The sequence below is a fragment of the Diadema setosum genome, chromosome 9, assembly GCF_964275005.1.
Source record: "Diadema setosum chromosome 9, eeDiaSeto1, whole genome shotgun sequence".
NCBI classification, from domain to species: Eukaryota; Metazoa; Echinodermata; class Echinoidea; order Diadematoida; family Diadematidae; genus Diadema; species Diadema setosum.
Genome location: NC_092693.1, coordinates 5,377,064 through 5,404,647, shown reverse-complemented (window position 1 = coordinate 5,404,647; position 27,584 = coordinate 5,377,064). Strand labels below are relative to the sequence as shown.

The 27,584-nt window shown below is 41.1% G+C and overlaps 1 protein-coding gene across 1 annotated transcript; it reads left to right on the top strand.

Moving 5' to 3' along the window:
• The first annotated feature begins 17,300 nt into the window (after window positions 1–17,300).
• Window positions 17,301–26,319, top strand: LOC140233454 (uncharacterized). Its single transcript, XM_072313571.1, has 2 exons — window positions 17,301–17,654; window positions 24,847–26,319. The coding sequence occupies exons 1-2, from the start codon at window positions 17,485–17,487 to the stop codon at window positions 26,147–26,149; spliced, it is 1,473 nt and encodes a 490-aa protein (XP_072169672.1). The 5' UTR covers window positions 17,301–17,484; the 3' UTR covers window positions 26,150–26,319.
• Window positions 26,320–27,584: the final 1,265 nt, after the last annotated feature.

Genomic DNA, 27,584 nt, shown 5'->3' with positions numbered 1-27,584 from the left:
ATTATTACGAAATCCTCTTGCGTCCTTCAGTCTTGACTGCAATAAAAGGGCGTCGTGTTTTCTGACGGGTTTTACATTGAATCACTATAGAGGTTGCTATACGACTTCTTTATGGGCTTATGAATAATCAACGCTCACTGCTTTTAGATTTTCTACTTTTTAAAGCGAACACTACGCTCTACGAGATGAGATGACCTTTGTCTAGGCCCCTCCCGCTCTAGTAAATTGTCATAAGAAGAAAGCAGAGGGTCGTTATGTGAGACTAGTCAAGCCGAGACCCCAGCTCGGCTTTGCCTCCCTAGCTCTTGGCTCACGACCATCACCGCTAACAAAAACGTGAGTGCCTTTGAAACAAGGCTGGGGTAAAAGAGATCCCCATACCTCCTCGAAGGAATATCCTACCAGTGGCCCCCATTATCTCAAATTTTCAATTCAGTTAACTCCCTAAAAGGAGGCTTAATAATATTATTTATTAGACCTTATTCCTTCTGTGGCTTTGAGCCATGCACGCACATGGCATCGCCACAACTGTTTCAGCGTCCCTGGTTGCCTGCACGGTCACTGAGTTGATCAGTTAAACTCCGACAATGGCTTGTCGTTAACATCTCGTACTAAGATAGGTTCTTGTCTGTTCATTCGTGACTGAACGGTTGCCGTGGATACCTGCACTTGAAAGGGTCACGTAATTTACTCTGGAGGTCAGTTTCCCGATGATGAGTAGTGACAGTGCCAAGTGTGACATCCTCCGCTAGAAAAGTCGTCACCAGTCATCACATTCAGGACATCCCCTCCCCTTTCCATCAGGCGAACCTCTCCACCACCCCCTTCAAACTTTAACAGCAGCTCTCACGTGTTTACACATACGAGACTCACGAATTCATGGCGAGCTGTGGTTAGCAGTGGCCAGGTGACCTATATAATGGGCAACTACTTCTATGTGCGATGCTAATTTTGCACAATTCTACGTAAGCTGGTAAGTACCATCGAGAAGACGAGATGATTCCTCGTCTTCTAGACTTCTCGAATCAGAGGTGGCAAGAAGGTGAGATAATGAGATCTCGTCTTCTCGACCTTTTGGGACCGAGGTGACAAGAGGCGAGGTCCAGGATCTCGTCTTCTCGACCTTATCAGTCCGATATGGCAGGATCGGAGACCCGAGAAAGACCCGAGAAAGTCTTGAAGGCGATGAATCATCTCGTCTTCTCGGTGCTCTGTGGCAAAGCCTCCGTACAACTCGGCGCCGAGCACCAAAATTTTGCCGAACTCTCCATCCCACCTACGATGACCTACCTACTTAAACTGAGTGCACTCACTGCCTAACTACAGGGCCATTTTCCTCCTAAAGTTGCTGTATCCAGGGAGGTACACCTCCCTGCTGTATCTGATCGAGCGGTGCTCTTACAAAAACTAGTATGAAACTCTTAAACACTTTGATAACAGCTTGAATTGATAACTCTAAAAGAGATCGTTGCAATTCACGACACGTTCGGTTTAGTTCGTACTACGATCGGCAGGCTCGTGTGAATATCGTTATGTCTTCGCTCATATGTCCCTGTTTCAACATTCGTGCAAGGATTTTTTTCTGTTATAGTTCTTGAGGAGTTTGCACGGAATCTAATCTCGTTTACAACTTCCCACAGTCACTACAATTCAACTAAGTATTGTTTGAAAGGCACTGCGCTTCAGTAATTCTATGGTTTTAGTAAATGTGTGCAAACATGACTCATAATTATGTCTAGCACAGAAGCAGACCGCCTGAACCATCGGTGACCTGGTTCAAGGGAATGTATAGTGTCTTGCTGCAAATTACATCTGTCCCAACTAGTTTCTTCTTCAACGTCTAATCGTTCCCACCCTCAACCCCATCCTCCCTCCTCCCGTACCTAACCCCTTGATTGTTACGTCTTTCGTGCAAATGTGATATCTTTATGGATGCTCGTATTAAAGCGTTTTTTTACATGGAGTTACATGGGTTTACATGACCTGATGCATAGTTTCCAGGCTAGCGACACCCCACGAGAATTCTGTTTTTGGTAGTACTGCGTCATGGCTTTGGAATTAGTGATTTCCCGCAGAAGACGCTATTCTGTCACGCACTGTTTCGCTGTCCTATCCATCAAACAGAGAGCTGACTCTGGTTTCACAGGACGATCACACCAAATTTCCCCAGATATCTCGCAGTATTCCCGAATCTAGCGTAGCTGCCTATTATGTAAAGTTATGAAGGTTCGTTTGTTTTTCTTTTTTTTTTCTGTTCAGAAACCACCAAGCTTTCGTCACATAATCATATTATGTATACATTATGCAAACAAAATATTAAGTATTTATTTATCTATCATTCTTTTTTCTCTCTCTCTTGCTTCAGTGAACAAATGACCAGTGATGATAAATAAAATAACATTTCTCTTTTGAAATGAACAAGCAATATCCGCGTGACTGCCATTGTACGACTTTTACGGAAGATGTGATACTTTCCGCTCTAAACCTCTAGTAAAAACGATTTTTTTTTTCGTTTACTTGTCCCTTGCGTGCTTTTACTGGAAATCTGTATTTTCTTTATTCTTTTCTCTCTTCTCTCTTCTTCACGCAAGGTTTTATTCGACAAAGAAGAAAATCATATTTCTCACTCACAGTGTCTCGTTGATTACCGTTTGGGGAAAAACATGAAATCCTCCAAGTTTGTTTTTTGTTTTTTGTTTTGTTTTTTGCTGCTCGTCAATCGATAAGGGTGTATAGAATGATACCGTTTTATATTCCCATGATTGGTATATGCTGTAATCATATGATTACAAGGCGATACATGTTACGTCGACTGTCATTGCCCTCTGCTATAATACGACGGCCAAGCCAATGAGCGTATGATAGCGGGCCCGTCCTTTCAATACCGCGTGCTCGTCAGGTCGCTCAAAGACGCTACAATAACATCACGATCATAATTAACCGCGCCGACAATCTTCCGTCTGAAAACAGATAAAGTCTTCCAGACTATTTCTGAGTCATATATCATCTCTCGGTCCCCTCCCCTCTCCTCCTCCTCTCTCTTACCCCTCCTCTTGACTGCACGTACTTGCTCCTTGTCTATCGTTGTCTATTTTAGGCTATATTATATCTGTCTATCTTTGTCTTATCGCTCTCTCCTTTTCGTCACACAGTCTTCCTCCCTCTCTTTCACACACGCTCACTCCTCCGTTTTCGAGCGTTCCCGCTGATCTCCACTCGATACACGTGTTATCCAGCTGCGTCTCGGAGATGATGGATAGGTCTGCTTGCATGTGAAGGAAAGAGTGGAGATCCAATCAGGGAGGTGGAATGTAGTACTTTGACATCTCCCATCCTCCGGACACGGCCAAACGACCAAAGAAACGAAAACGCTAACAACACAAATCGAAGTGTCAGAGTTCTCATATTATTTGACCATAAAAATGCCTATTGTTTTCTTTGTGAGTGGATCGACACCTATTCTCAGCGATATTGTGATCAACTGAGAAGATCAGCAACTGGAGAGGCGCATCGTAGAGTGGGAGATCTGAATATCTTTACTTTGAATATTCTTGATTGTATTTTGTCAGGAGAAAGTGATGACAGATATGTCTACCGAGTACCCTCCCGTCGCCGAGAACTGTTATAAAGGCAACCTTACAGTGCAGGAAGCTTGTCTGTATGCACCGGCAGTCACCCGTGATCGACAACTCTGATCTTTTGACCTGGCTTGGGTAACTCTGAGCATGGACCCTTCCATGCTCTGAGACATTCTAACTAGAAAGCTGTATACAACTTGCGATGATTCAGAGTTTGAAGTGTCCTGAGAAGGCTATTTTTTATTTTAATTTGAGCAGCTCAGAAAGCCCAGTTCATGCGGGTTACCTTTTTTCATTCAAGCAAAACCGAAGAGACCTCTGTTCAAAATCAATGGTGTATTGATCCGTGCTGATGTTTGTAATGGACCAGTAACATGTGTAATGTGGTTCATTAAGAATTTTCTCTTTGAAAAAGTGATCATTAATCCTGGAACAGTCACAGCTCGAGTAAAGCTATAAGGTTGATTAATGTTACACAACGGATCTCTCTTTTTCATTCTTTTTTTTTTTTTAAATCGTAGTCCCATTCGGAGGGCCTCAAAAAACACGACTGATTTCTGATTTTCAGTGATAGGTCCCTTCTTTATTTTGCGAGGTTATGCATAAATTCACCTGAGTCTATCGCTGTTGTATATTGCGTAGACACTTTTCAAAATAAGGCTCCTTTGATTCATAGGGAGTTCCATCTTTCTCATTTCGAAACAATATGACTTCGTTCAAGATAGTAAATTGCCATCAGGGATCAGTAAGCACTGGTATAAACCTTAAATTTTCTAAACCCAAGATTTTAGAATTTGTTGGCTATTTAAAAGATTCTAAAGATTTTCATGTAATCTTGCTTGGAATGCTTCAGCCAACCTTAAATAGCTAAATATATTGAAGAGGAAGTTATCATGGTTGCATCATGAAACACACGATGCGATTATGTTTGTCACATGAATCATCGTTCCAAGCCATTCCAAGTCTATCTTTCTTTGGGGGATCCCCTCCCCTGTTCCCTTTGGTAAACTGCCAATTATAGGTCCCATGTGTTCGTAGTCCTTGAAACTGAGATGCTTAAAAAAGGAAGCAGCCGTATTAGGAACGAGGTTGCCAACACCTGAGTAGGACGGGTAACTTGTGATTAGAAATCCTAATCGGAAGACGCTGAATAACACTTAAATCGGTTTGATTAACCCAGCGCAGACTCGATGTTTCAACGAGTTCCGCCCTCTATTGCCAGGATTTAGTACAGTTCCTGTTGCGCAATAGACTTCCCCAGCTGTTGATCCAGCGATCACGGATCTCATTCTCTTTCATTCACTGAGCAGCAGTGCTCATGGATGATAACATTAACAGCATGGAAATAAGGGAAATTGGCGAATTACTGTCTTCAGCAGGCTGTTCTCCCCACGTCTTAATTTTGCGTCGGGATACACGGATTTTTAATTATATTCTGCTATCAACGATGCGTTAAAAACAACCTTTGAGGAGAGCAGTAAAAAAAGAAAAAAAAAAGGACGTGCCCAAATGTTTTTGTTTTTGTTGTTGTTGTTGTTTTGTCAAAATGATGAATAAGCGATCAGTGTGGCTTTTAAGGAACTCATTAGCTCTTTTTTTATTATTTGCCGATCAGAAAAGAGATACACTTTTGGTGAGAACAATCTGAAAAAACCCTCAAAAATGTTGTAAATAGCTCATAAATTGTATTGTCGAACTTCAGTGGGTTTTTTTTTTTACGTTTTAGGAAGGAAAATTCCCACGTTTCCCCGATGATTACTCCCATTAATGATCATACCTGTCATTTTCTCAGTCCATCGGCATTTCAAATTATTTTTTTTTAAAACTGTTAACAGTATGATTTTGATCATCATATCTGATCAAATCAGAGGAATTTCTGCTCTCCATTCTCTTCGCGTGTAGCTTGGCGTATACTCAGGAGTTGTGATTCTTTGTGCTGTAGGTGTAGGGGAGAAGAGACGATTTGGAGCACTCGTACCGACGCTCACTGATCCTTTGATCTTTTGGTTTACTCATCAGGGCGCTTCCCCCCAACATGCGCTCCAGCCATCACTGTCGCTTTCGTTAATGAGCTCGATTAATTTTCGTGGAGACGGAGACACATAAACATTGACTGTTAAAACAGCAGTAGCTGGATGACTTGCAGACACAATATGAGTCAGACAATAGTCGCAATGTTTTAAAACAGAAGTAATTTGGAGGAGCGAGACACAAAAGCTATAGTTGCTCCGTCTCTACGTCTGTTACAGATGCTGCTATATGTATCACATTGTCATAAATTGTACTGACTGTATTTGAAACACGCTGACTGTTTGCTGCTATACAGCTTGATCCCATTCCAGCTTTTGGACGCCTTATGTGTAGCCCACGAACCTCAACCCTCACCCTACTCATTGCTCCATCACTTGCGAGAAGCTATAGACATTTCATACGTACCAGATCGCCATAGTGTCAGACTTACCTGGGGGTGTTTCATAAAGCTGTTCGTAAAGTTACGAACAACTTACGAGCGACTGGTGATCAGTTCTTCTGCTGAATTATGGAAATTCTGATAAGTATAGCACATCAGAACTGATCACCAGTCGCTCGTAAGTTGTTCGTAACTTTACGAACAGCTTTATGAAACAGGGCCCTGGTTCATGTTCCTTTATTCCTGTTGTAGGAATCAGTAGAACGATTGCGGTTGCAAGTGTTTGTGTCAGCCTCGGGCAACTGACCGGGTTAAAACACCATGCCCAAAACATTTACTTAGACATAAGCCCCTACATGTTTTCTTTTGATTGATTAACCTCAGAAAAGCGTTCTGAAATGATGATCATCCAATGCAGATTTACCATGTTATATTTTGATTTTTTTTGTTTTGTTACAACATTGTCCTTAAAGTGTATATACAGTCATGACACGCCAGGCAGCTCTCATTCGCAGTCAAATTTATTTCGACTTGCGTCCCTTTTAAAAGATTTATATCTCTGGGGATCATCAAAGAATAGCAAAATAATTGTTGTTCACTGTTGTGTTGTTCAAATAAGAGCTCAAAATAGCTTGATGCAGAGCTTTAGATTGCGGAAGATTAGCCGTGTTTTTGGTGTTTTTCAATTGCAACGATTCTGTCGTCTTTTATTCTGTTAGCCTTGGTTTTAAATCGTCACGTCAAAAGAGTCATGAGTGAGCATTAAACCATACAAAGTAGGTCAGTGATTGTAACTTATATCAAAAGAAAAAAAAAACAGAAACACACAAACACACAAACAAAAAACACCAAGTGGTACTCTAACCTCCACTTCTAAACCTTGACAAGGTAGCCAGTGCGCGTCACCCAACGACTTTACATGTAGCCGTTGTTTCATATTTTGTAAATGTAACGTATAGTGATGGGTTGCCATGGTAACCCATCTCTCTTTAGCGAGAGACACACCACATGACAAGGTAACCTGACCCCTACGTAAGCTTTCGGCTTTCTCAAGTTTGATCAATTTACAATGGTTATTATAGAAGACACCACTGCAGGAAGTGATCTGTAAGCGCAAGCATAATATATGATGATGTTGACACGAAGAATGATAGCCTTGAGTTAATTTTTGACTAATTCGAGTCATGCGCCTCGTTGTTTTTCTTTTTTTTTTTTGCGTCCCCCTTCCTCCAAAGAAAATTAGATTAAGGTGCAATTTTTCGACAGGTCAGAGTAAGTGGACGACGGAGACTTACAATATCGATAATAATAATGTGTCACCGCTATAGCCAGTTTGCGGTTGGATTGTTTTTTTTTTTTTCTTTCGCCGTGTGTGGGTTTTTTTTTTTTTTATCGAAGTTGAGACAAAATTGAAGCAGTTAGTCATCGATTATAACGATGCCCAAAATCACATAAACTTTAAAGACACAGAGAAATGAGGCATCAACTTTTTAGCGTGGTATATCGAAAGGAAGGGAAAGATATTAAGGGAAGTAGAAGAATCCTCTCCTGGCTTGTAAGATATTCTTCAATATTAATAAAGCCATTGGCCCATGCTACGTGTGGATTCAGAGTAACCGTTTACATTCATGCTTTGGAAATATTCGTACTTCTGATGTTTGGAAAAAGTGCGGGTATAATTTCACTTTACATTATCACGACGACATTAGGACTGATATGCTGCTAATGATGACACAGTCCGTTGTCATCAAATTTTCCAGAAAAATGTCACTCCAGTCGAATAATCTGTATTCTTGTTTAATAATAATAGAACAATCAAAGTAATTTATCATTCTTTCCATGTCGTGCAAGATTAAGGTTGTGTTTATATCTCAAATTTATGATGTGTACATTATTATTATTATTATTATTATTATTATTATTATTATTATTATTATTATTATTGTTAGTGTTATCATTGTTATTGTTATTATTATTATTGATTAAATTATTGTTGTTATCATTTTCTTATCATCATCATCACCATCATCATTGTAATTGTAATTACTTTTCCACAACCGCTACCAATACTGGTATATATTTCAATCAAGGTTGTCATTATCGTCGTTGTATATATCTTCCGTCTCAGCTGTTGCTCTGCCAAACAGCAACCCGTGCGTGTTCAACATGACGCTCCAGTCTCTCCTCGAGAAAATTATTTCAGACCACTTGGTCAGACATAACAAATACTTCAACGTGGTGGCACGTCCAACTCGTACAATTTAAATATTTTTCACCGACTTCATCTTTAACTTATAAGAAAGGAATTCTTGTTGACATAAACCAGGAGGGAGTTGTCCTCACGCCCCTTTTTTGATCGCGCTTACTTTTCTTCAGGGCATTCGGCCTTCTTTCTCCTCTAAATCTTGAACCGGGAAAACATGACTTGATTTGACAGATCACAGCCCGAGTTTTGATGGCTGGTTGAACGGAACGTGATGGTTTGACGCTACCGCGGATTTAGGAAATGTTGATCCAGGAGCTTTTAAAGACGCTTGTCTGGTTTTGCCGAGGATTAACGTTGATTTCATTCGGCGTGCTGTGACACTTTTCAATGTTGACAAAACAGTATGATCACGGTCGTTTTCTTTAGCAGAGCGTGCTTCAAAGCCATAAGTTTTTTACTTCTTAGTGTTTGTAAGCCCGCAGTATATTCACCTAATTCCCATCAGAAGACCGGCATCATTTACAAAGGCATGACGTGCCTAATATGCAATTGAAACAATTACTTTGTAAGAATATGAGAAAGCCTCGATATCATAGACGTACTTTTTATGATATAATAAATGCACTACTACCAAAGATGATAGAGCGCTGCGCGGCGCTCTATCATTTTTGCTACTACTCCCTAGTTTGCCGAGCGTCGTGCATGAACAACGCTCTCTTGTGCATGATGTCCATATCTGCCACATTTAGCTATTTCATCGTCATCGCGCAGAGCTGATTGTGAATAAAACTGATGGGCAAAAAAAGAAAGAAGCAGAAAGGAACATAATAATGATGTTGAAACTAATCTTGATATAGAACCGCTTGTCTCTCTGCAAGCGTGACTGCGTGTGCATTACCCTTTCTCCCCAGACCAGAATGTGAACAATCCCTCCCTCGATGTTGACACACTCATCGAAGCGAGAACGTAAGGTGCATGCAGTCTATCCCGTCAAAGATTAAGAAAAGAAACAATCAACTCCCATCTCTCTTTCCCTCATATTTTATTTTCCCCCTCTCAAATCCTACTTCCCATGATGCTGTCAGACCATCCCAGACAAACTGAAATTCTGAAATTCAACCGTCGTTTATCAATCAACATCTCATGGATGAAAGCGACTTAGCTCCACGCTCTCATTCCCGAAATTGAGAATTGTTCGCCCGTAAAAAGCAATACTTCTGTGAAGTTTTCGTAGTTACCCGTCCTCTATTTAGTGTCCACCCATCGATGAAATCTTGTTGTGAAGAAAACTACATGTAGGCATCAATTGTCATATTCACACGACACGACAAATATTCTTTCTGCATTTTTTTTTTCTACGCCGCGATTCAGTGTCGAAATTTGGTGACCAACTTGTTGCAAGGTATGACTCGAAGTATATCGGGATGCTAATGCATGTTCTGGTTTGCAGACTCGACACGTAGTAGATGTTCGGGTGAATACAAGTCTCCGAGAAAGGCTGGTATCTTGATTAACCCGCAAAGTCTCAGACGCTATATCCATATGGTTTGGTGCTACATCTTTTTATTTGCTTATTATTATATGTATAGGGTCAACGTAGATTTCAGGAAAACAAAGAGAGAAATATATAAAGTCTTTCAATTTGAGCCCTTTACGGTTCATTCATAACGGCTTGCTTCGGTTTCAGAAATTTCTAATTAAAGGGGAAGGCTAGTAACTGATCAGTGGGAATCAGTGGAAATGCTGGGAGATGATTGTTCCAATCCTTGTGGGATTCATTCAAGAGTTCATTGTATATCTATTGTTGTGTGAAAATGATTTGCTTCAGAACGGTCTCATATTCAAGTAATGTGCAGATTAATGCTCCGTCACTGACCAGGGACGCTAACCTGGAAACATTAAACTGCACATTACTTGAATATGAGACCATTCTGAAGCAAATCATTTTCACACAACAATAGATATACAATGAACTCTTGAATGAATCCCATAAGGATTGGAACAATCATCTCCCAGCATACCCACTCATTCCCACTGATCAGTTACTAGCCTTCCCCTTTAACCATCTTGAATAATAAATTTACGAACGATTCTCAAATTGGCGACACATTTAAAAAGATTGAAGTTCATGGTCATGATTTCAGAAAGAACAAAATTAACAAAAAGTAATTTATTTTGAGCCGTTTGCTATTCATTCATAACTGCTTCGGTTTCAGAATGTTCTAATTAATCATCTTGAATAATGAATTTATGAATGATTGTCCAAATTAGTGACACATTTAAAAAGATTGAAGTTCATCGTCCGTCTGAATTTGGCGTATCATGATTTCATTTTGTGCATATTTCATGGATGTAACCGGTTTCCTTTATTCACCTTGATTTCTCTATAGGATGCAGTTAAAGGGGATGGCTAGTAACTGATCAGTGGGAATGCTGGGGGTGATTGTTCCAATCCTTGTGGGATTCATTTAAGAGTACATTGTATATCTATTGTTGTGTGAAAATTATTTGCTTCAGAATGGTCTCTTATTCGAGTAATGTGCAGTTTAATCGCCCCGTTACTGTACAGGCATGCTAACCTGGAAACATTAAACTGCACATTACTTGAATATGAGACCATTCTGAAGCAAATAATTTTCACACAACAATAGATACATAATACTCTTAAATGAATCCCACAAGGATTTGAACAATCATCCCCAGCATTCCCACTGATTCCAACTTATCAGTTACTAGCCATCCCCTTTAAATTTAGAGGTTCTGACTAATAATGTCAACATGTAAACTATGCAGCAATATTATCCCAGAAACGATGCTTATAAATATCGTTCCACTCCTGAGTTTCGAGAAATCGTTTCGCACAGAATATACTAGTAATGGTTAATAAATAGAAAACATACTTGATATTATTTGATTGATGAACTTATACGTTTCGGAAGCACAGTGACCTTATAGCGTGTCCTCTTTATTTATCTCGTGGCGCGATCGAATAATCCCCTCGAAGATAAAAGTTGGTATTTACCACATGCAACTATATGTAATTCTTAATTGGAGTATATTCTTTGCTCGTTTGTTTTTGTTGTTGTTTTGTGTTTGAAAGAGAAGTCAAATTGCACAAGTGTCAGTAATCTGTAGAGTGGTCATAATGATGTGTATTATATTAGTCCCAGGATAAGATGTTGCTTTGATTCGTTCATTATATAAAAAAGGTAATTTCTTTTTCATCTCTTTCTCTCTTCTTGTGTTGGTATGTAAATCGATGAAGAGTTTGTCAGATTCGCAGTTAACAGGATTAAGCAAATAATACCCAATGTGAATACCGCTCAAAAGTACTTGAAAAGTCTGACGGACGGTTTCCCACGAGAACAGAAAGCAAATGAAAGTTGACGCCCAGTGCAGAGCACACCTCTTCAGCTAAGCACATTGTTCAGTTGTTGTTTGCCATACAATATGCGTTTTAGGGTTGTTGTTGTTGTTTTTTTTTTTTGTGCTTTTTGGCATCGTTTCTAAGATCCTCGTTATCTCAAGTGCTCAGGATTGATTGTTATTGTGTGCTTTTGTTGGAGTCAACAGTGATTCCCAGGTAGAATGGCACGTGTCAATGTCATTTCTATACCTGTCTTTGTCTACGACTTTTGAAAAGAAATGTACTTACCCTTATATTTTAAAATAGACTTCTATTCAGATAGAGCAGATTGCCCTGATAGTCGATAGAATGATGCAGACAATTCTTTAGGCACTATCAGAATCGTTATTATACGATCTTTGTAATTATTGAAAATATATGGAAATAGCTGGGACGATAAGGATTGCACCACAATGGTATTTACCGTAGTCTGTTGCGGTTTTTTTTTTCATCGTCACAATATTACAAAGATTGAACTTGATCTGGAATGTCTCCTATAAAGCAGTACTGCACGCTGAGCCAGAATATTGTAATTTTAGTAAAGTAGCGCAGTCCTCGTCATAATTATGCAAAACTTCCTGTTGGTCTTGCGATTCACTACAAACACGTCCACTCTGGCTTAGAATACTGCATGTGGCCTTACTTCGCACTCTACTTTTCTCAGCCGCTGACAAACAATCCGTTCACAAACTATGATGATCGAGGTACATTAATCTTGAAATTAAACCCATTAGCGTGATTAGCGAAGATCGGCGTAAGATCACTCAAAGAGAATAATATACTGATGAAAAACCCAAGGAGTACGTTTTCCATCTCTCTTCAAGCAACCTGCTTAGTCCCGAAGTTGTGGGGCATGTTTGTGTGATACCACATGTCGTATTTAGAGATTGCGAAGGTACTGTTGACATACCATGAATACCGTGCTTACGTCTCTATACTTAGAAAGAAAGATCTGGTTAAATCTCTTCATCCTTTAATGAGATAAAACCCCGAAATGATGCTTCGTATGAATGACAAGTGGTGGTTCTTTTCTGTCCCTCAAGTTCCTCTACGGTCGAATGCTCCGCCCTTCTTTGTGGTGTCGCTCTTTAACAGTTTTCGCTGTCTGCACACGCACAGATACGTCCTTGCCGCAGAAAAAAAGGGCGCCACAGAGATCCAAATCAAGGCAATTAGAGGCTGAACTAACCCACCGTCACCGTCACGGCTAACTTCCTCTCTTCCGACAGACAATAGCAAAGTGGAAGATTGAAAAAGAGGTGTGCTTTTTCTCTCCTTTGTGTGTGTATGTGTGTGTGTGTGTGTGTGTGTGTGTAAGTATGTGTGTGCGTGTGGGTGTGTGTGTGTCCGTCACTCTCTAAGTTCAGAGAGTATGACATAAATTAGCTACTTCGATTTGATTATGGCTGGTACACACAGTCTCACGTATGTAGTCAGCAGAAATTAATACAGTTTTTGTACATAAGGCTACACTAGCTACATTATATTATTTTGACAAAGTGCATATGAACACTTTCTTTTTTGTCAAGCTGTGAATAAAAACATCACATTTGAAGGTTCTCTATGACATTAATAATTTTCAGTCTGGCGTTATTCGTATTTACCGCTGAGCGAATCAATCCTCATCGCTTCAAAGGAGAAACCTTCTGTTGTACACCATGTTTGTCCGTAACGATGTTTTCGAATTTAGTGAGTCAGTGTATAAAGCAAAGTTGGTGGACATCTATTCACGACTGATGAACAGTAAATCAGTTTTCTAATTATCCATCTCACGTTTCTAATGCACAAAGTGTTATCTCACGAAGATGAGCTTTACCTTCACCTGGTGTTCTTCCAAGGAAAGCAATTCGCATCTGCCTAAACTGCCGTATCATTACCGCGAATCATATTTTCTTGGTGCTTGGCTTGCCCCTCAACAAGAGCGAGAAATCCTCAGATAGAGTTTTAGGTATGAGAGCGAATTGCTCATGCGTGAAATGTTGCGTGTATGATCTACAATGGGTATTATTTGGGCAATTACAAATACTTTTATTCAGGCTTCATTTCGCTTCAACCCCCTCCTCTCCCCCTTTTTTTTTTGACCACACTTAATAATTCCCGCCCGCTTGGGATTCGCCCATGTCCCTTTGTTGTGGATGTGTCCGTTCGTTCACGTAGCCCTTGTTCTGCCAGCAGTACTATTCAAGCTTGTGTGGCGTCTTGGAAAATTGTCACTTCGTGGTGTGCAGCACGTCCGGGGTAGACGTATTGCTGGTTGTCTGTAGCAGTCTCGTCCCCCTCTGCCTGTTAGACACCGTATAACCTCACCAATACAGCCAAGCAGGCATGTTATGTACAATATTCTTCCTATCCCAACGACGTCACTGTGGAGTGCATCTCTTTCTCTCAGCGCCAATATAATCCTGATCTCTTGAACTCTTGACAGAAGCTCCAGTGCGAGCAGCCGATATTGTCAAGCTTCGGATTGGCTTAATTAGAGATGTCAATGGAACATCAATAGCAGTCATTAGGCTGCGAGGTTCAGACAGTGGATTACCGTTGGTTCCCATTTACGTTCTCTCGGAGTCTGGATTACGGAAGTTAGCGGACGATTAACAGTAAGCCATATCAAGATTTTGTTTAATTCAGTTTTAGTTTAGTTATTCATGGGTAAGCCCTGTCGTCGCGGGGTCTTGCAACGTAGTAATGTTTACCGTGTTCCGTCATTAATGATAACTGGTTTCTTTAAAGGACAATTCTTGTTCCTTTTTCCCCCTCTGTGCGGCTCTGACTGCGTGTAGTGAGACAACGCATGACGGTAATCGCTGTAATGGCCGTCATAAATGCTAAGTCCTTGATAATCCTCCTAGCAGCAGTGTGTTGTACACGAGAGGGAGATTTCACCAGTTCTATCATTCCTTTCTACTGTCCCTTACTGATATTTCTTATGATTCATATTGAATGACTGTCTATAAAGATCCCCCCATCGTCCGAAGGTTGAAGGATTCATGCTCTATACATTATGATATTAATTGTTATATGACCTCTATCTCTTGCCGCTACGGCATCCATCCGACATGATGATAGAACCGTAATTAAAGACCATTAAGGTCCTCTTTCGGACCCTTCCCTTACACACTCGAGGGTCACAACGAGCTTCAGGTGAGGCATTCAATTTTGCCTTCGGTCATTGATGATGACAAGCCGGGGACCTGCGGAGCGGCGCTGCAATTACGGAAAGAGGCTAATGGGGATAAATTGGCCGTCGTGTGTGATTTGACGACGGACTGTTTGCACTAATTGAATGAGGTCTCAGAGTATCAGACGACAACGTTGAGTGAAAATACTGAAGAACTCCAGATCTTTCCGTGACCAACGACCTGTATGTGGAAGAAAATTTGGTGTTTCGGTCACGTATTTCTCTTTCCTTTCTGTAGGACTGTAGTCTCTATTCGTTACTTAGACCTAAATAAACAAACAAATTTTATATGATTATCCTTGTTATCCCATGAACAGAAATACTTATCGCATCGTTCCCCCACCGTATACTTCTCAAAACCTCTTGCATGCAAACAATCTCTCGGGGTAAATCTCACGTTTAGTTCGCGGGTTCGTTTTAAGAGCGAGACTAGTCTCGTGTGAAATTTGCTCGCTGTGAACACCGCAATTACCAGCCCCATTATCGCCAAGCGGTATTCATAACTATCAGAACGGTGGTGCAAAAAGGAAACCACAGGTTTTATTGTTGTCTCCTCACCTAATGCGGGACTAGGTCATGAATTCTACTAGAAGAAAACCGAGGGACAGAAAGAGGTAGATACAGAGAAACCAGGAGATCAGCAGGAGAAAAAAGCACAAAGAACACAGAACAAAACGGCGACAGAATATGAGAACGATAAAGGGCATTGGCGACAATAGCAAGTAAGAATCTTCGTTGGGACATTGGTCCTTCAGATGAACCATGGAGCCATAACTAAATCCATGGATGAACCAAGGAGGTATACCTCCGAGTATAAACTGTTATGAAGTTCGGAGCTAACGGACAGGTGTGTTTAGCGATGAGCAGTATAAGTGCGCGAAAATGACAGCAAACTTGAAAGAAACATTTTGAGCAATAGTAAATCCTGATCATGATAATGAAATCGCGGAGTATTACATACATGCATCCTCTATTTAAACCACAGCTTCGACAGCGCTGTGATTTCGTTCAAGTTCCTGCACAAATGAAATTGACAAGGCCGGGGGGGGGGGGGTCTGAGAAGTCATTTACCCTTTGCGTTCGGTGTGTTGATAGGAACAGACAAACCTGACGACAGCCCGATAATCTTTACCAATTGTCGAATTAGTCGTTTCCTCTTGATACCTGCCATTCGGAAGGCAAGTGATACAAGTCTGAAGCCTTCACCACTGCCATGACTGTTTCAAAGAAAGTCATAATGAAAATCTATTTAAGTTGTTGCTGCAGTAACTGCAAAACTGCAACGTACACTAAATGCCAACATTTTCATGAAACGGGGTCTGGATTACTTTTTATGCACTTTCTGGATCGATGACAGGCCGGAGACAAAACCTTTCTGCAGTATGTTAGGATTGATAATCGTGTCAAATAAAATGTCATGAAAGTTAGAAGTACGACAGAACGATAAAACGAAACTTTTGATATAACTGTAATAAGTTATATGCACTCACCGAAATGCCTCGGCTACTCACTGGTTCATACATCTTATTTTCCCCTTTCCAGTGCATTATTTTTTACTACACTATTTTATGTGGATATTTTGTCTTATGAATGTTGATGGAAATAAGAGTTGCAAGATTTAATGACCTGATTCAAGCCAGATCCCCGCTGGAGACAGGCACTTCCCTCACTGAAGTGATGATCCTCTGATAAATGTCTATTCGATATCAACTGCAAAATGGACTTAGACGTATAATACACTATTCCAGAGCAGGTGCTGTATAATCATTCACTGCGAATTGATTATCCTGTCCTGTCTATACGATATTTCTCACATGACCTGTACACCCCTCCTCCTCTTCCGTTGTGGACTCGTGACGCAACTTTGCCTTGGAATGAGTGTATTTACCAGTAATATCCGCTTTTCGTTTATACCTTGTTCGTTTTTTAATCATGTCTCAAATCGTGTGGACTCGACCTTTACCAGCATTTGTTGTTTTTTAATAAGCAAGATTGATGTGACCTTTACACAGTTTATTGCGCGTATCTCTAGTACTATGGTAAGTACAGCTGTCATAATGCTACCCTGCAAAACAGGTTCCATTTTTACATGCCCTTCTTCGCTCTTCAAATGGGGGACGGGGTACGAAACTTTTGAAGAATGGGATTTGTTAGGAACTGTTGCAGACATGAAAGTGTCGCGTTTGTCGCTGCCTGCGCTGTAAAAAGAGAAAACTCTAAGACTAACATATTTGCCAACCTTTTTAAAATGAGGCATCTGGAAACTGCGCAATTGATTTTTGTCTCGCTTTCTCAATATCGTTAGTATGGTTCATCACTGATTTTACTGCCGTGGATGGCAACGCGTCCAATACCAGAATAGTATGGAAATTATCTGGGCGTGGAATGCTCACTGGACACTCGTTTTGGTTTTTATCGCACTAAACAGGCATAGACCTACATTCTGACGGCAGCTGTGTTTGTGATATGTATTCAGTCATATATCTCTTGTCTATTTTTCCCCTTAATTCCGCAGACGAACTCACCATGGTTTAACCAACTTCCTTGTCGTCGACCGCACCGATCATAGCATCGTCGCGAACCACTATTGGTAATCGCTACAAGTCATCGGTCATCAGATAAAACAAAGAAACACAGAGACGAAGGTCTGTGTTGCACTTGTGGTGTCCCACTACCCATTCGGTCAGTCATTCGCCTGTTTTCGAGATGGCCCGCTGGTTTCGACGTCGTCGCAGCTCAGTAGTGGTCGCCGCCCTGACAGCTTGCGCATCGCTCGTGCTCCTGGCGAGGCTCCACGTCGTGCAGGAGTCGGGCGGAGACGATCGCAGGGACTTCCGTAGTGGCTCGGTGGGGCGGCATCATGGCGAGTACGGACGGTAGGTAAACTGTAATGTCTGTGCGTCATGATACAAATGCAATCTTCCAAAATATGACATAAATTTCTTTCTGACTTCGTAATCGTATAACGGAATGCAATGTATGATACCTTGACTGTGTAGTGGTCAGTGGTCAGCTTCAAGGTTTACCCCATGTACTCCTAAAAAAAAACCCACACATTCATAAGCAATGGATGAGGTTATCGGTCATGGTATTGTCGAGCAACATCGCAGAACATCTGTGTCATTTGTGAACATTTTTTTTTCACTTCAGCATGATGATAACTACGTTCATTGTACTGCCCTTCCTCTTTCATCTGTATACGTGAGAATGATTGCGAGCTAGATATGGTAGGAAGACAAGTTTTGGAGGATTCCTTCCTTACAGCTCTAAACTTGGAGCTACGCTCTGTGGTTCTTTAAATGCGAGTACACAACAGTAGTTGAAGGACGGATGTGTAGTAAGGGGAAAACTGGAAGTCACATTCGGTACAAATCCGCATGTAGCGTCGCCAGCATGTCAATGACGTGTGAAGTAGTTAGGTACTTGCCATGTTAGGCAGTATAACTTGATGCGGCAGGACACCACATCAGTTTCATAGCACAGTGGGGGAAGTGAGATAATGAAAATAGCTGCAGGAACGAATCAGAGGCATACATCTTTTGTAAGCAGCGATGGTAAAGGAGTGTGAAATGATGAAGGAGGGAAAAACAAGTTTGAAGAGAAAAACAATCCTATATTTACTAGCCAAAATCCACCATATTGCATTTGCCAAAACACACCATAGCTCGCCAAAAAGACACATAGCATACCCAATTGCTTCACATGTCTACTAGTATCGGGCAAACGGAAGGATATCATTACAGATCTGTTTGTCGACTTTCTTTTTTCGTCGAACAGATTTACGACCGAGGGACATTTCACTGGCTCATCTTCTCACGTTTGTTTATATAACAACATCTCTATCTCTGTCAGTCTTTATTTACATTCCCTGAAAATATCGTGAAATCGTAACTCACGAGCCCATATTGGCATATATCAAGTCAGATTGTGCAGTGTCTGTCGAAAAATGCTGTTTATAGTATGAGAATCTTTGCCCTGCCCAAGCAAGTCGTGGTTTGATAATTTGAGACCTAAAGCGTAAGTTTACGCTGCACTTGAAGACAATGGTGTTGCGTTACCCCATAACACAACGCAGCCTATCATACTCTCTCGCATCGGAGGAGCATGAGTTGCCATGGTTACTCCCTGAATACGAACAAACATTTCAGAAAGTCCAAAGAGTTTCAGGTATGATGTACTCTATAGAGAAACACCCAAAATAAGATGCCGAAAAGTCTTTGTTTGATCAAACTAAGCGTGCTATCAGTTACATCGTTCTGAATACTGATGTCTGACGAGACTAGGAGGATAGTTCAGTCCCTATATTCCTTTCTTCCTCTTTCCTGTTGTTCGCTGATAGAGGAAACCAGTCTCGTAATGAATGTCTCTGACTTTGGTAACGGTCATGTTGTGATCATGGTTGCAGCATGATCTCTTCTTTGATGGCCAACCAAACCGTTCCCTCTTTCCCTCTCTTACCCCCCCCCCCCCCGCCCCCTCCCCAATCTTTGTCTCTTTCTCGCTTGCCCATTTTGCAAGCATGTCTTTGGTATGTGTAATGTAGGTGAACTGCCGCATGGGAAGAGTTATATTCTCCAGGCCATACATACAGTAGTCTATTTTGGCTCACAAAGGAAATTACTAACAATTATATTTGACGATGAAATGCAGGAGTGAGGAACAGGTCGTTGGATGCATGGTGTACTTCACAAATGTCATTACTCAGTATTTGAAGAAGTTTGACATTGGTGCACACAGTTGTACAGGGAAGAGAGGGAGTAGAGGGATGTTCCATTGTGTCCATTGTCTGGCAATAGATTCACTCCCACCTGTCCCGCATGAAACAGGTGCCACACCGCAGTATTAGCCACTCGACCTTTTGAGTATTATCCTCCAGAATACTCGAGTTAGATTCAGAGGCAGACGAACAGTAATAAGTCTCTGCAAAATGACGTCACAGCTCAAGCTGTAATTTGTTTGAAGCCTCTTGGAAGGGTATCGTACAATTACGTCATGGCATTGTTCCCCGTGATCTATTTCTATGGAGTTATATCATGATTATGATGACTACCCAGGGCACCGCACAGGAACTGCTTTGTTGAAATTGCATAATTTCGGTGTTAGTCTCGGCAAAAAGTGTCCCGAGTCGTAACTGCCGATGTATTCATTATCACTACATGGGGAAAGAAGTTATCGAGATAATAAGTTTTAGATACACACATTGCACCCCAACAGAACTGCGTATGGCGAAAATAAGTTCATAAGGATTGTTGGTGAATAAAAAAAAAAAATATTGAGTTCTCCAAACCAGGCCTGTCTAAACACATCCGATTGCTGCGTGTACTTGTGACAGATGATGATAGCCCCGTCGTTGAAACTGTCACAGGTAAATACAATTGGAAGCCCATTCGATCCCCGTAGAAATCATCTGAAACTGCTCAGTGGTTACCGCAGACCATCACATCAATTTACGTTGTTGCAAGATTCTGATGTTACAGGCGTCAAGCCGAAATGCATCAACCCTTGTTCCCCCTCCTACATCCTTCTATCATTACATACGAGTGGTACAGCTATGATTAAGCTATTCAAAATCTGTACTAGTTGTTTTAATGTTTATTAGTATATTTTAAAAAGAAACGGGAAATTTCGATAAGCGAGGACTATAACCGTATTATATTTATGAACAAGTGTCATCTCATCAGCAAGAAGAGAGAGAGAAAAAAAAAAACAGGAGAAAACTCACGACAACTGTCTCCTACAGTTTTAAGTGTTTGCGAAAAATAACTCTTGAAATGCTAGCTTAGACTTGTAAATTGGGATTGCTTAACAGCAATTGAGTAGGGATTGTAGGAAAAATGATCTCTGGACGGGAAAGACTCGCGGAACCTCATCCGTACTCATTATCCCGGCCTGGGGCGAGCCCAAATTACCCGTAATTGCTCGTTCTCTCAACAAGTCCTTACTGAAATGGGAGCTTTCAACGCCAGGACTTACAGATCGGTTCGACTTTAAGAGCTTTGAGGAAAATGGTGCCGCTTTAAACGGATCAACTGTGCCATGTCAATGGAGGGACGGGTAAGGGAGAGTGCTTTCTGTATTCCTGTCGAAGTCATTAAGTGACTGGAGAGTGATGGGAACTTGCAGCGTTTGAAGGGGCTTCGTGTTCAAAATTGACAATTGCATTGTTGCCTAAGTGATGATATTACCACCCTTCGTAAGTGAAAGTACAGAAGGCAATCACTGACCGTTATAATTTGCAAATTGTTGCAGGGACCATTCGTAATGCTTGTAGAAACTTTTTTGACAACAAGAACGGTAATTGCTTTTCTGTTGAGTATTTGCCAGTCATTAATCAATCTGCTGTAAAAATTTCTGAGATGGATTGATCTGAGTGAATGAAGTGTCTCATTATGTGTTGTCATCTTAAGAAATATTGATGGTAATTGCCAGGAGACCACTAGAAAAACCTTACAGCTCATAGAATCTTTCGGTATGAAGATTGAAAGGTGCCTTCCATTGTTTGTCCGTTTTATTTTATTCTGGCGCTACAAAAATGCTTTTATCACCTCAAAATAGGAGCGGTAAAGAAATGTAAAGCCTCCTTAATTTGAGAAGACGTACCCATGATTATGCAAGGAAGGTGTAGTATCCGCAGTGAATTTCTGAAGCGTCTCGTCATATTCAAACGAACAATAATTGAAAAAGAGATTGCTAACACTGTCAGCGATGGAGTGATACTAAAGTTTGAAATACCTTAAATAGACATTGAGTTCAACATCGAGTTCTCTCATTCTCTCTCTCTCCATCGATCGATCGATCGAGCAATATAACATGATTAACTGCATAGTTGAACGGAAATGTTGATCACACAGGATAGTTGCCTCGGCATCTATGATATAAAAACGTTGACCCTGGATATACAGACACAATTCTTTTTGCTGAGTACCTCTTGAGAGGATGCGGTTTTCAGTTGTCTCCCACCAAACAAGCAAAACAACAAACAAGCCACGACCCTGAGCAACAAATTTCACTCGATTCCCTGAAATCCATTCAAGTTGCTCCAAGCGGTTGACAAATGTTGCCTTTGCGGAAGAATTACGTGAATTGGTCTTGTCAGAAAATATTAAAACATATTCAAAATATTACAATAGTTTCTTTCAATAGTCTTTTCAGCGATATTACAATACTGTCCTCACAAAGCTGCCAATATGAACGACGCATATCAATATTGCTACACTTAAGATATATGAATTCTTTTTTTTTTCCTCAGACATGACATTTTATGATTATCAAAGAATGGCACAATGTTATAATCAAAACTTCATCTTTGCAAGAAACTAAATAATTATGATCGTGTCCTCTACTCAGGACCATGGAGGGATGAAAATGATTGTACGTTATCATTGTTATGAATAAGAATTGTCATTGGCTATTAATGAAAACCATTAGTATAAAAACAATATCAATTTTCAATTGACAGAAAGACAAACCGAGGAATCTCAGACTATAACCAGATTTGTCTCACTTGTCATCGCCAAGCAAGAACAGTTTGATCTATATGACAAGTTGTACAATTCAGTTTATTCAATTCAATTCAATTCAATTCAATTTGATTCAATTCATTTCAATCATTCCCTGCTGGAAAGAACACAGTGTCTCACAGTGTGTTCACAGTGTGTTCATAAGTCGGCGATGTGAAAATCCTCAAATTTAAGCGTGTGAAGATGATTTCACACTGCGGTGTGTTTTTTCACAGAGTGTCCACATAGTAATGTTCTTTTTCACACTGTAAATTACTGATTCACAATGTATTCACAATGCTAAAACGCTCGATTTTAACAATGTGAAGAGATTTCACACAATGTTCACAATGTGTCCACACTGTGTTTACTGTGTTTCACATTCTGCTTCACACTGTGCTTCACACTGCTTCAAGCAGGGTTTAGACCCGCTATTTCTGATGTTAGTTACCCATTGCAATCCGATGTCACTGGAAAATTAATGGTGCTTGAGAAGATAGCTAGTGACGTGAGGAGCATCAGCTGGATGGTACTGGTTTTCATGGGGTAAAACAAACAAGAGTGAATACAGTAGTGTAGACAAGAAAATATGACATGTCACCAAGAATGTTTTCATCGGGGTCTTCGGGGTGGTGTGATGTTTATGGGGGTTACACACCTTATCGGTACAGTCATATTTGATCTTAAAGATTGATTGGGTGTTGTATGCGAAGTAGTTGCTCAACTGTTTTAGACACTGAAGTTCAAGAGTCTACAGAGAGGGGTGGGAGAAGTGTTTGTTGAATACATTAAACCATGAACTAGTTACAGCTGCAAGCACAACCTCACGGAGGAAAGAGCGGGTGTGTGTGTGTGTGTGTGTGTATGTGTGTGTGTGTGTGTCATATAGCGATTTCGCTTTGAATCATTTATACGCCTGCAAACTATTTTCTAGCGTTGGCTTTATGGCTTTTTATCGCGACACTAAAAGTGTAAACTTTTCAAGAATGAACCGTGGAATTTTCGGAATCTTTCGTGGTCGTTTGGCATTCGTTTTTGCGAACTCGATGAATGGATGTAGTACCGTCTTTCTTAATTAAAACATTTAAATCCTCTTTTGATCTGCTTCTGTATTGACAGCCAGTCAACCACGTCTACCCGAACAGTCAGGAAATGCTCCTCCTCAAAGCGACGTTTCTAACAAAATGATGAGCTGTTCCTAATCGACAATGCTAAAAAAAGCATCTGTATCCGATTATGTCTGACAGCATATATTGGCCCTCTGAACGTACGTCCAGAAGGAGTTTAAATAATGTGTTTGTGAGACTTCTTTCAAAGCACACTGGGCGGAACCAATTAAATGGCTAATGAATGGCAGAGGATTATTCTTTTACAAACCTCCATTAGCCGTTTGGTGATGTGCTCATTTTTTCCCCTACAAGATGTAAGCCTCACTTCACTCAGGGCTGGATATTACGAGAGTGAATGTTTGTAATGTAGTATAACCAAGGTGTATGCTTTCGTTTTCCTTGTAAAGTTAATGGCGGTCTTCTACAGGCCTTTCTTTCAAAGTCGAGGCAGAAATACCATTCCTCCATAAGTGCTAAATGGGCCATTATATCAAATATGACATTTTATTTCTTGTTATTTATTTCACTTCGCCTCACAAGGCGTTAAAGAGAAAGAACAAAAATTCTTCTTTCGCAAAGTGGCTCACTTGTCCACAGTCACCTGTTAAGGTTGATAAATCCTTTCGTTTTGTCTCGATAACGTGATTTTCGTTAGAAATGGGGTATCAGTTGTCTGTCTCGCAAAGCATAAACCTATTTATCTAGACGTTACTACTGATATCCAGTCAGGACGTTGTTTCTATTCAAGTAGAAGAGGCATTTCCATGAGAACAAATCACGATGCAGTTGTCGTCGATTCCATGCGATATGTTGATGTCAAGTGACTATTGAAATTTAGTGCCCATTTTGATGTCCTTGTGTGTGTGAGAGAGAGAACCAACCTGAGTTTATTGATCTCTGCTAGTGTTTAAGAAAATCCGTTTATCAAACTTTATGTCCGACACGTGACATTTTTACTCTTTGTAAATGATTTTTAAACTATTGCGTTGAAGGGACTCTTTGTAATGCTCAAGACAATAAAGGGATACCCCCCCCCCCCCGAAACATGGTTTGAGTATGAGGCACGATATATAACTTCAAATTATCCGAGATCAGCGATGACAGACAATACATTGTTTTCATGACTGGTTACTAGGGAGTTTGCCATTAAAAAAACAAAAACAAAAACAAACAAACATCAGATTGTTGTATCACTATTACTTTGTGAAATGCCGAAAAGAAAATGTACTTGAATTAATGGGGATGATATTTCTGATATATAATGTTACATGGATAGTTAATGGATCGAGATATCTTGATAGCGTTTATTTTGATAACAGAGTAACGAAACCTATAGAAAGACAAAAAGTTGAGTCTTCATCAATGGCATGCTATGAGTACACACGTGTTAGGATGCGGTTAAGGAGCATACTATTCATACTGACCCGGTACGTTCTGTTTTTGTTTTGTATCGCACACAGGAAACGGCTCCAGGCACTCCCGGATGACATCACTTCCCATGGTGGTCAAGATGACCAAACCATTATAGCGGTCAAGCCAGACCCCATTCCGCGGAAACCTTCTTTTCTGGTCTACGTCTACGACCTTCCTGAAAAGTTCAACACCAACCTGACCCGATGTGTCCAAAATGGGGACTCGTGTTTTAAATTTAACAACTCCGGCATGGGGCCAGAGTTGCGATCGACTGAGAAAATGAGCTACAGGAATACATACGGTCACTCTCTAGAGGTCATCCTTCATGAAAAGTTGATAGCGAGTTATCACAGGACTTTCGACCCGAACGAGGCTGACGCGTTTTATATCCCTTTCTATCCGAGCGTTGCTTGTCTGTGTAGAACTTACAGTCGCATAGACGTTACGAAGTTGCACAACGACTTGTGGGAATTTCTTAACAGCGCCCTCCCATATTTTAATAACGGCAACACGATGCGGCCGCACTTCATGGCGCTGGGTCGGATGGAGCGGGAGCACTGGGGCAACAACTGTCCGCTTCTCCGAGACGAAGCGAGGACGTCAAGCATCACTTTCATCGGCATCGAGCAGGAGCCGAGTGAGAAAACGAGGCGCTACTTTCATCGCGACGGCAAGGAGATGATCATCGCCCCGCTACCGAGCTACGGCCACTTCAACTCCAAGGAGACTGCGGCGCTCAACGCGCGCCAGACCAACGTCTTCCCAGCGGACGTGCGCCAGACTGAACGGGACGTGTTCATGCTCCTCGCCGCCAGCAGTCGGAAGGGTCACGACATCCGGAGTATCCTGAAAAGACGGATGACGGGTACATCCGAGCGCTACTCGCAGTTCTCCGCACACGCCACCCTGAAGGAAATGCAGGCGGTGTGGTTCCACACGCCAGAGTGTCACCACGATCTACATCTACCCATCGTTGACTGGATGCGTCACTCCGTCTTTTGCCTCCAGCCTCCCGGATACTCCAACATCCGGAAGTCGTTCTTCGACTCCGTCATGAGCGGCTGCATTCCCGTCACGTTCAGATCCAAGAGAAGTCACGTGATTTACCCCTTTGAAAGGACTCTGGACTACCGGCGATTTTCGATCAACATCCCAGTGGACGAAGTGCTCTCGGGTAGGACAAACGTGACCAAGGTTTTGAAGGGCGTGTCGAAGTGGAAGATCTCTGAACTACAGTCGAACTTGGCAGAGGTTGCGCCCAAACTGCAGTATTCATACCCGCCCCTCCGCGGTGCTGATCACGATGCGTTTGCAATGATTATTGAAGAAATGAACAGAATTTCTGAATAGTGATAGGCGTAATGACTTCAAAAAGAAGAAACGGGCATTTTCTTGCCTTTCTGTCCGTGAACAATGACGATTGGTAGAAAAACATCAAGAAAACTTTCATTCGTAACCTTGCAATATTACGATGACTGACGGACGCCTTTCGACTGTTGTCTTCATGGCATCTGTTTCTGTACAGCCTGATCATTTTATGCTTCCCAATTATCGCTTTTTTAATTGAAAGGGAAGATAGCTAAGCCTTTTTGACATGGATGTCTATAAGGTTTCTAAAGAACCTTGCCGTTTTTTTTTTTTTAACAATCCTCAGAGCGCGTCCAGCCTCTCAGTTTCATTAGATGGCTTGCTGTTAGTGTGGACCACTTTTGTTTCTGTGGAGATTGCTATTCTAGCTCCTTGCTAAATGCATTGTAATTTGCATATTGATGTGTGTTTCTGTGTGTGTATTTTCAATCGCTCTCTAAAGAGTTCACCTTCTAAAGTCCCGAGATTCTTCGGGTGCTGTTCGTTATTCCGAAGGTTCGACATTCCGAAGGTTCGTTATTCCGAAGGTTCGTTAATCCGAAACACGCAAATTCCCTATACCTAGAGGTTCGTTAATCCGAAAATGAAAAAGGGTTCGTTAATCCGAACATTTGTGGCGTTATTCCGAAGGTTCGTTATTTCGAAGATTTGTTCATCCGAAAATGAAATTCGGAAAAACGAACCTTCGGAATAAGGAATCTTCGGACTGAAGAGCCTTCGGAATAACGAACCTTCGGAAAAACGAGCTGTAACCGATTCTTCTAGGAGAAAGTGTAGAGATATCATTGTGGGTGTTGACAATTTGTGCCACGGTATTGCGCTGCGAGGTTTTCATCATGGCGGTACCATGCAATACCGCCAAAGGATTCTTGATGATAATTATGCAGCAGATCGTATTTTAAATACATGTACATTATACCAGGCAACAGTTTAGGTGAAAACTTTGGAATTTTGTTGTTGTTGTTATTGTTGCTGCTGCTGCTGTTCAACAAGACGCATGGGGTAAACACTGGCAAAAGATCATCAACGGAACGAGATTGCTGTGCAATTTTTTCACTATCATGACTATTGAAGTCATCATGCAGTGATACCGCGTTGATAATGAATGGTAGTTTCACGTTTTCATGCCAAAAAAAAAAAAAAAAAAACCGAGGCTTTTGCATTATGATGTAGTCAGACCGCTAAAATGACCTCAAAATCAACCCAATAGCTGTAGTAGGCATTCTCACACTTTCTTTTTACGTTATCTTTTATCGTTCGATTTGAAGGTAACTGTGATATTTTAGGAATACCGAGTCGAAAGCATCAAATGCCAGCTCGGGGCATACAGACATTTTCTACTTTACTTTGTGTGATAATGAACTGATATCTTGATTGTCCATTACGTAGGATTTTGCGCTATATCATTCTATGTATG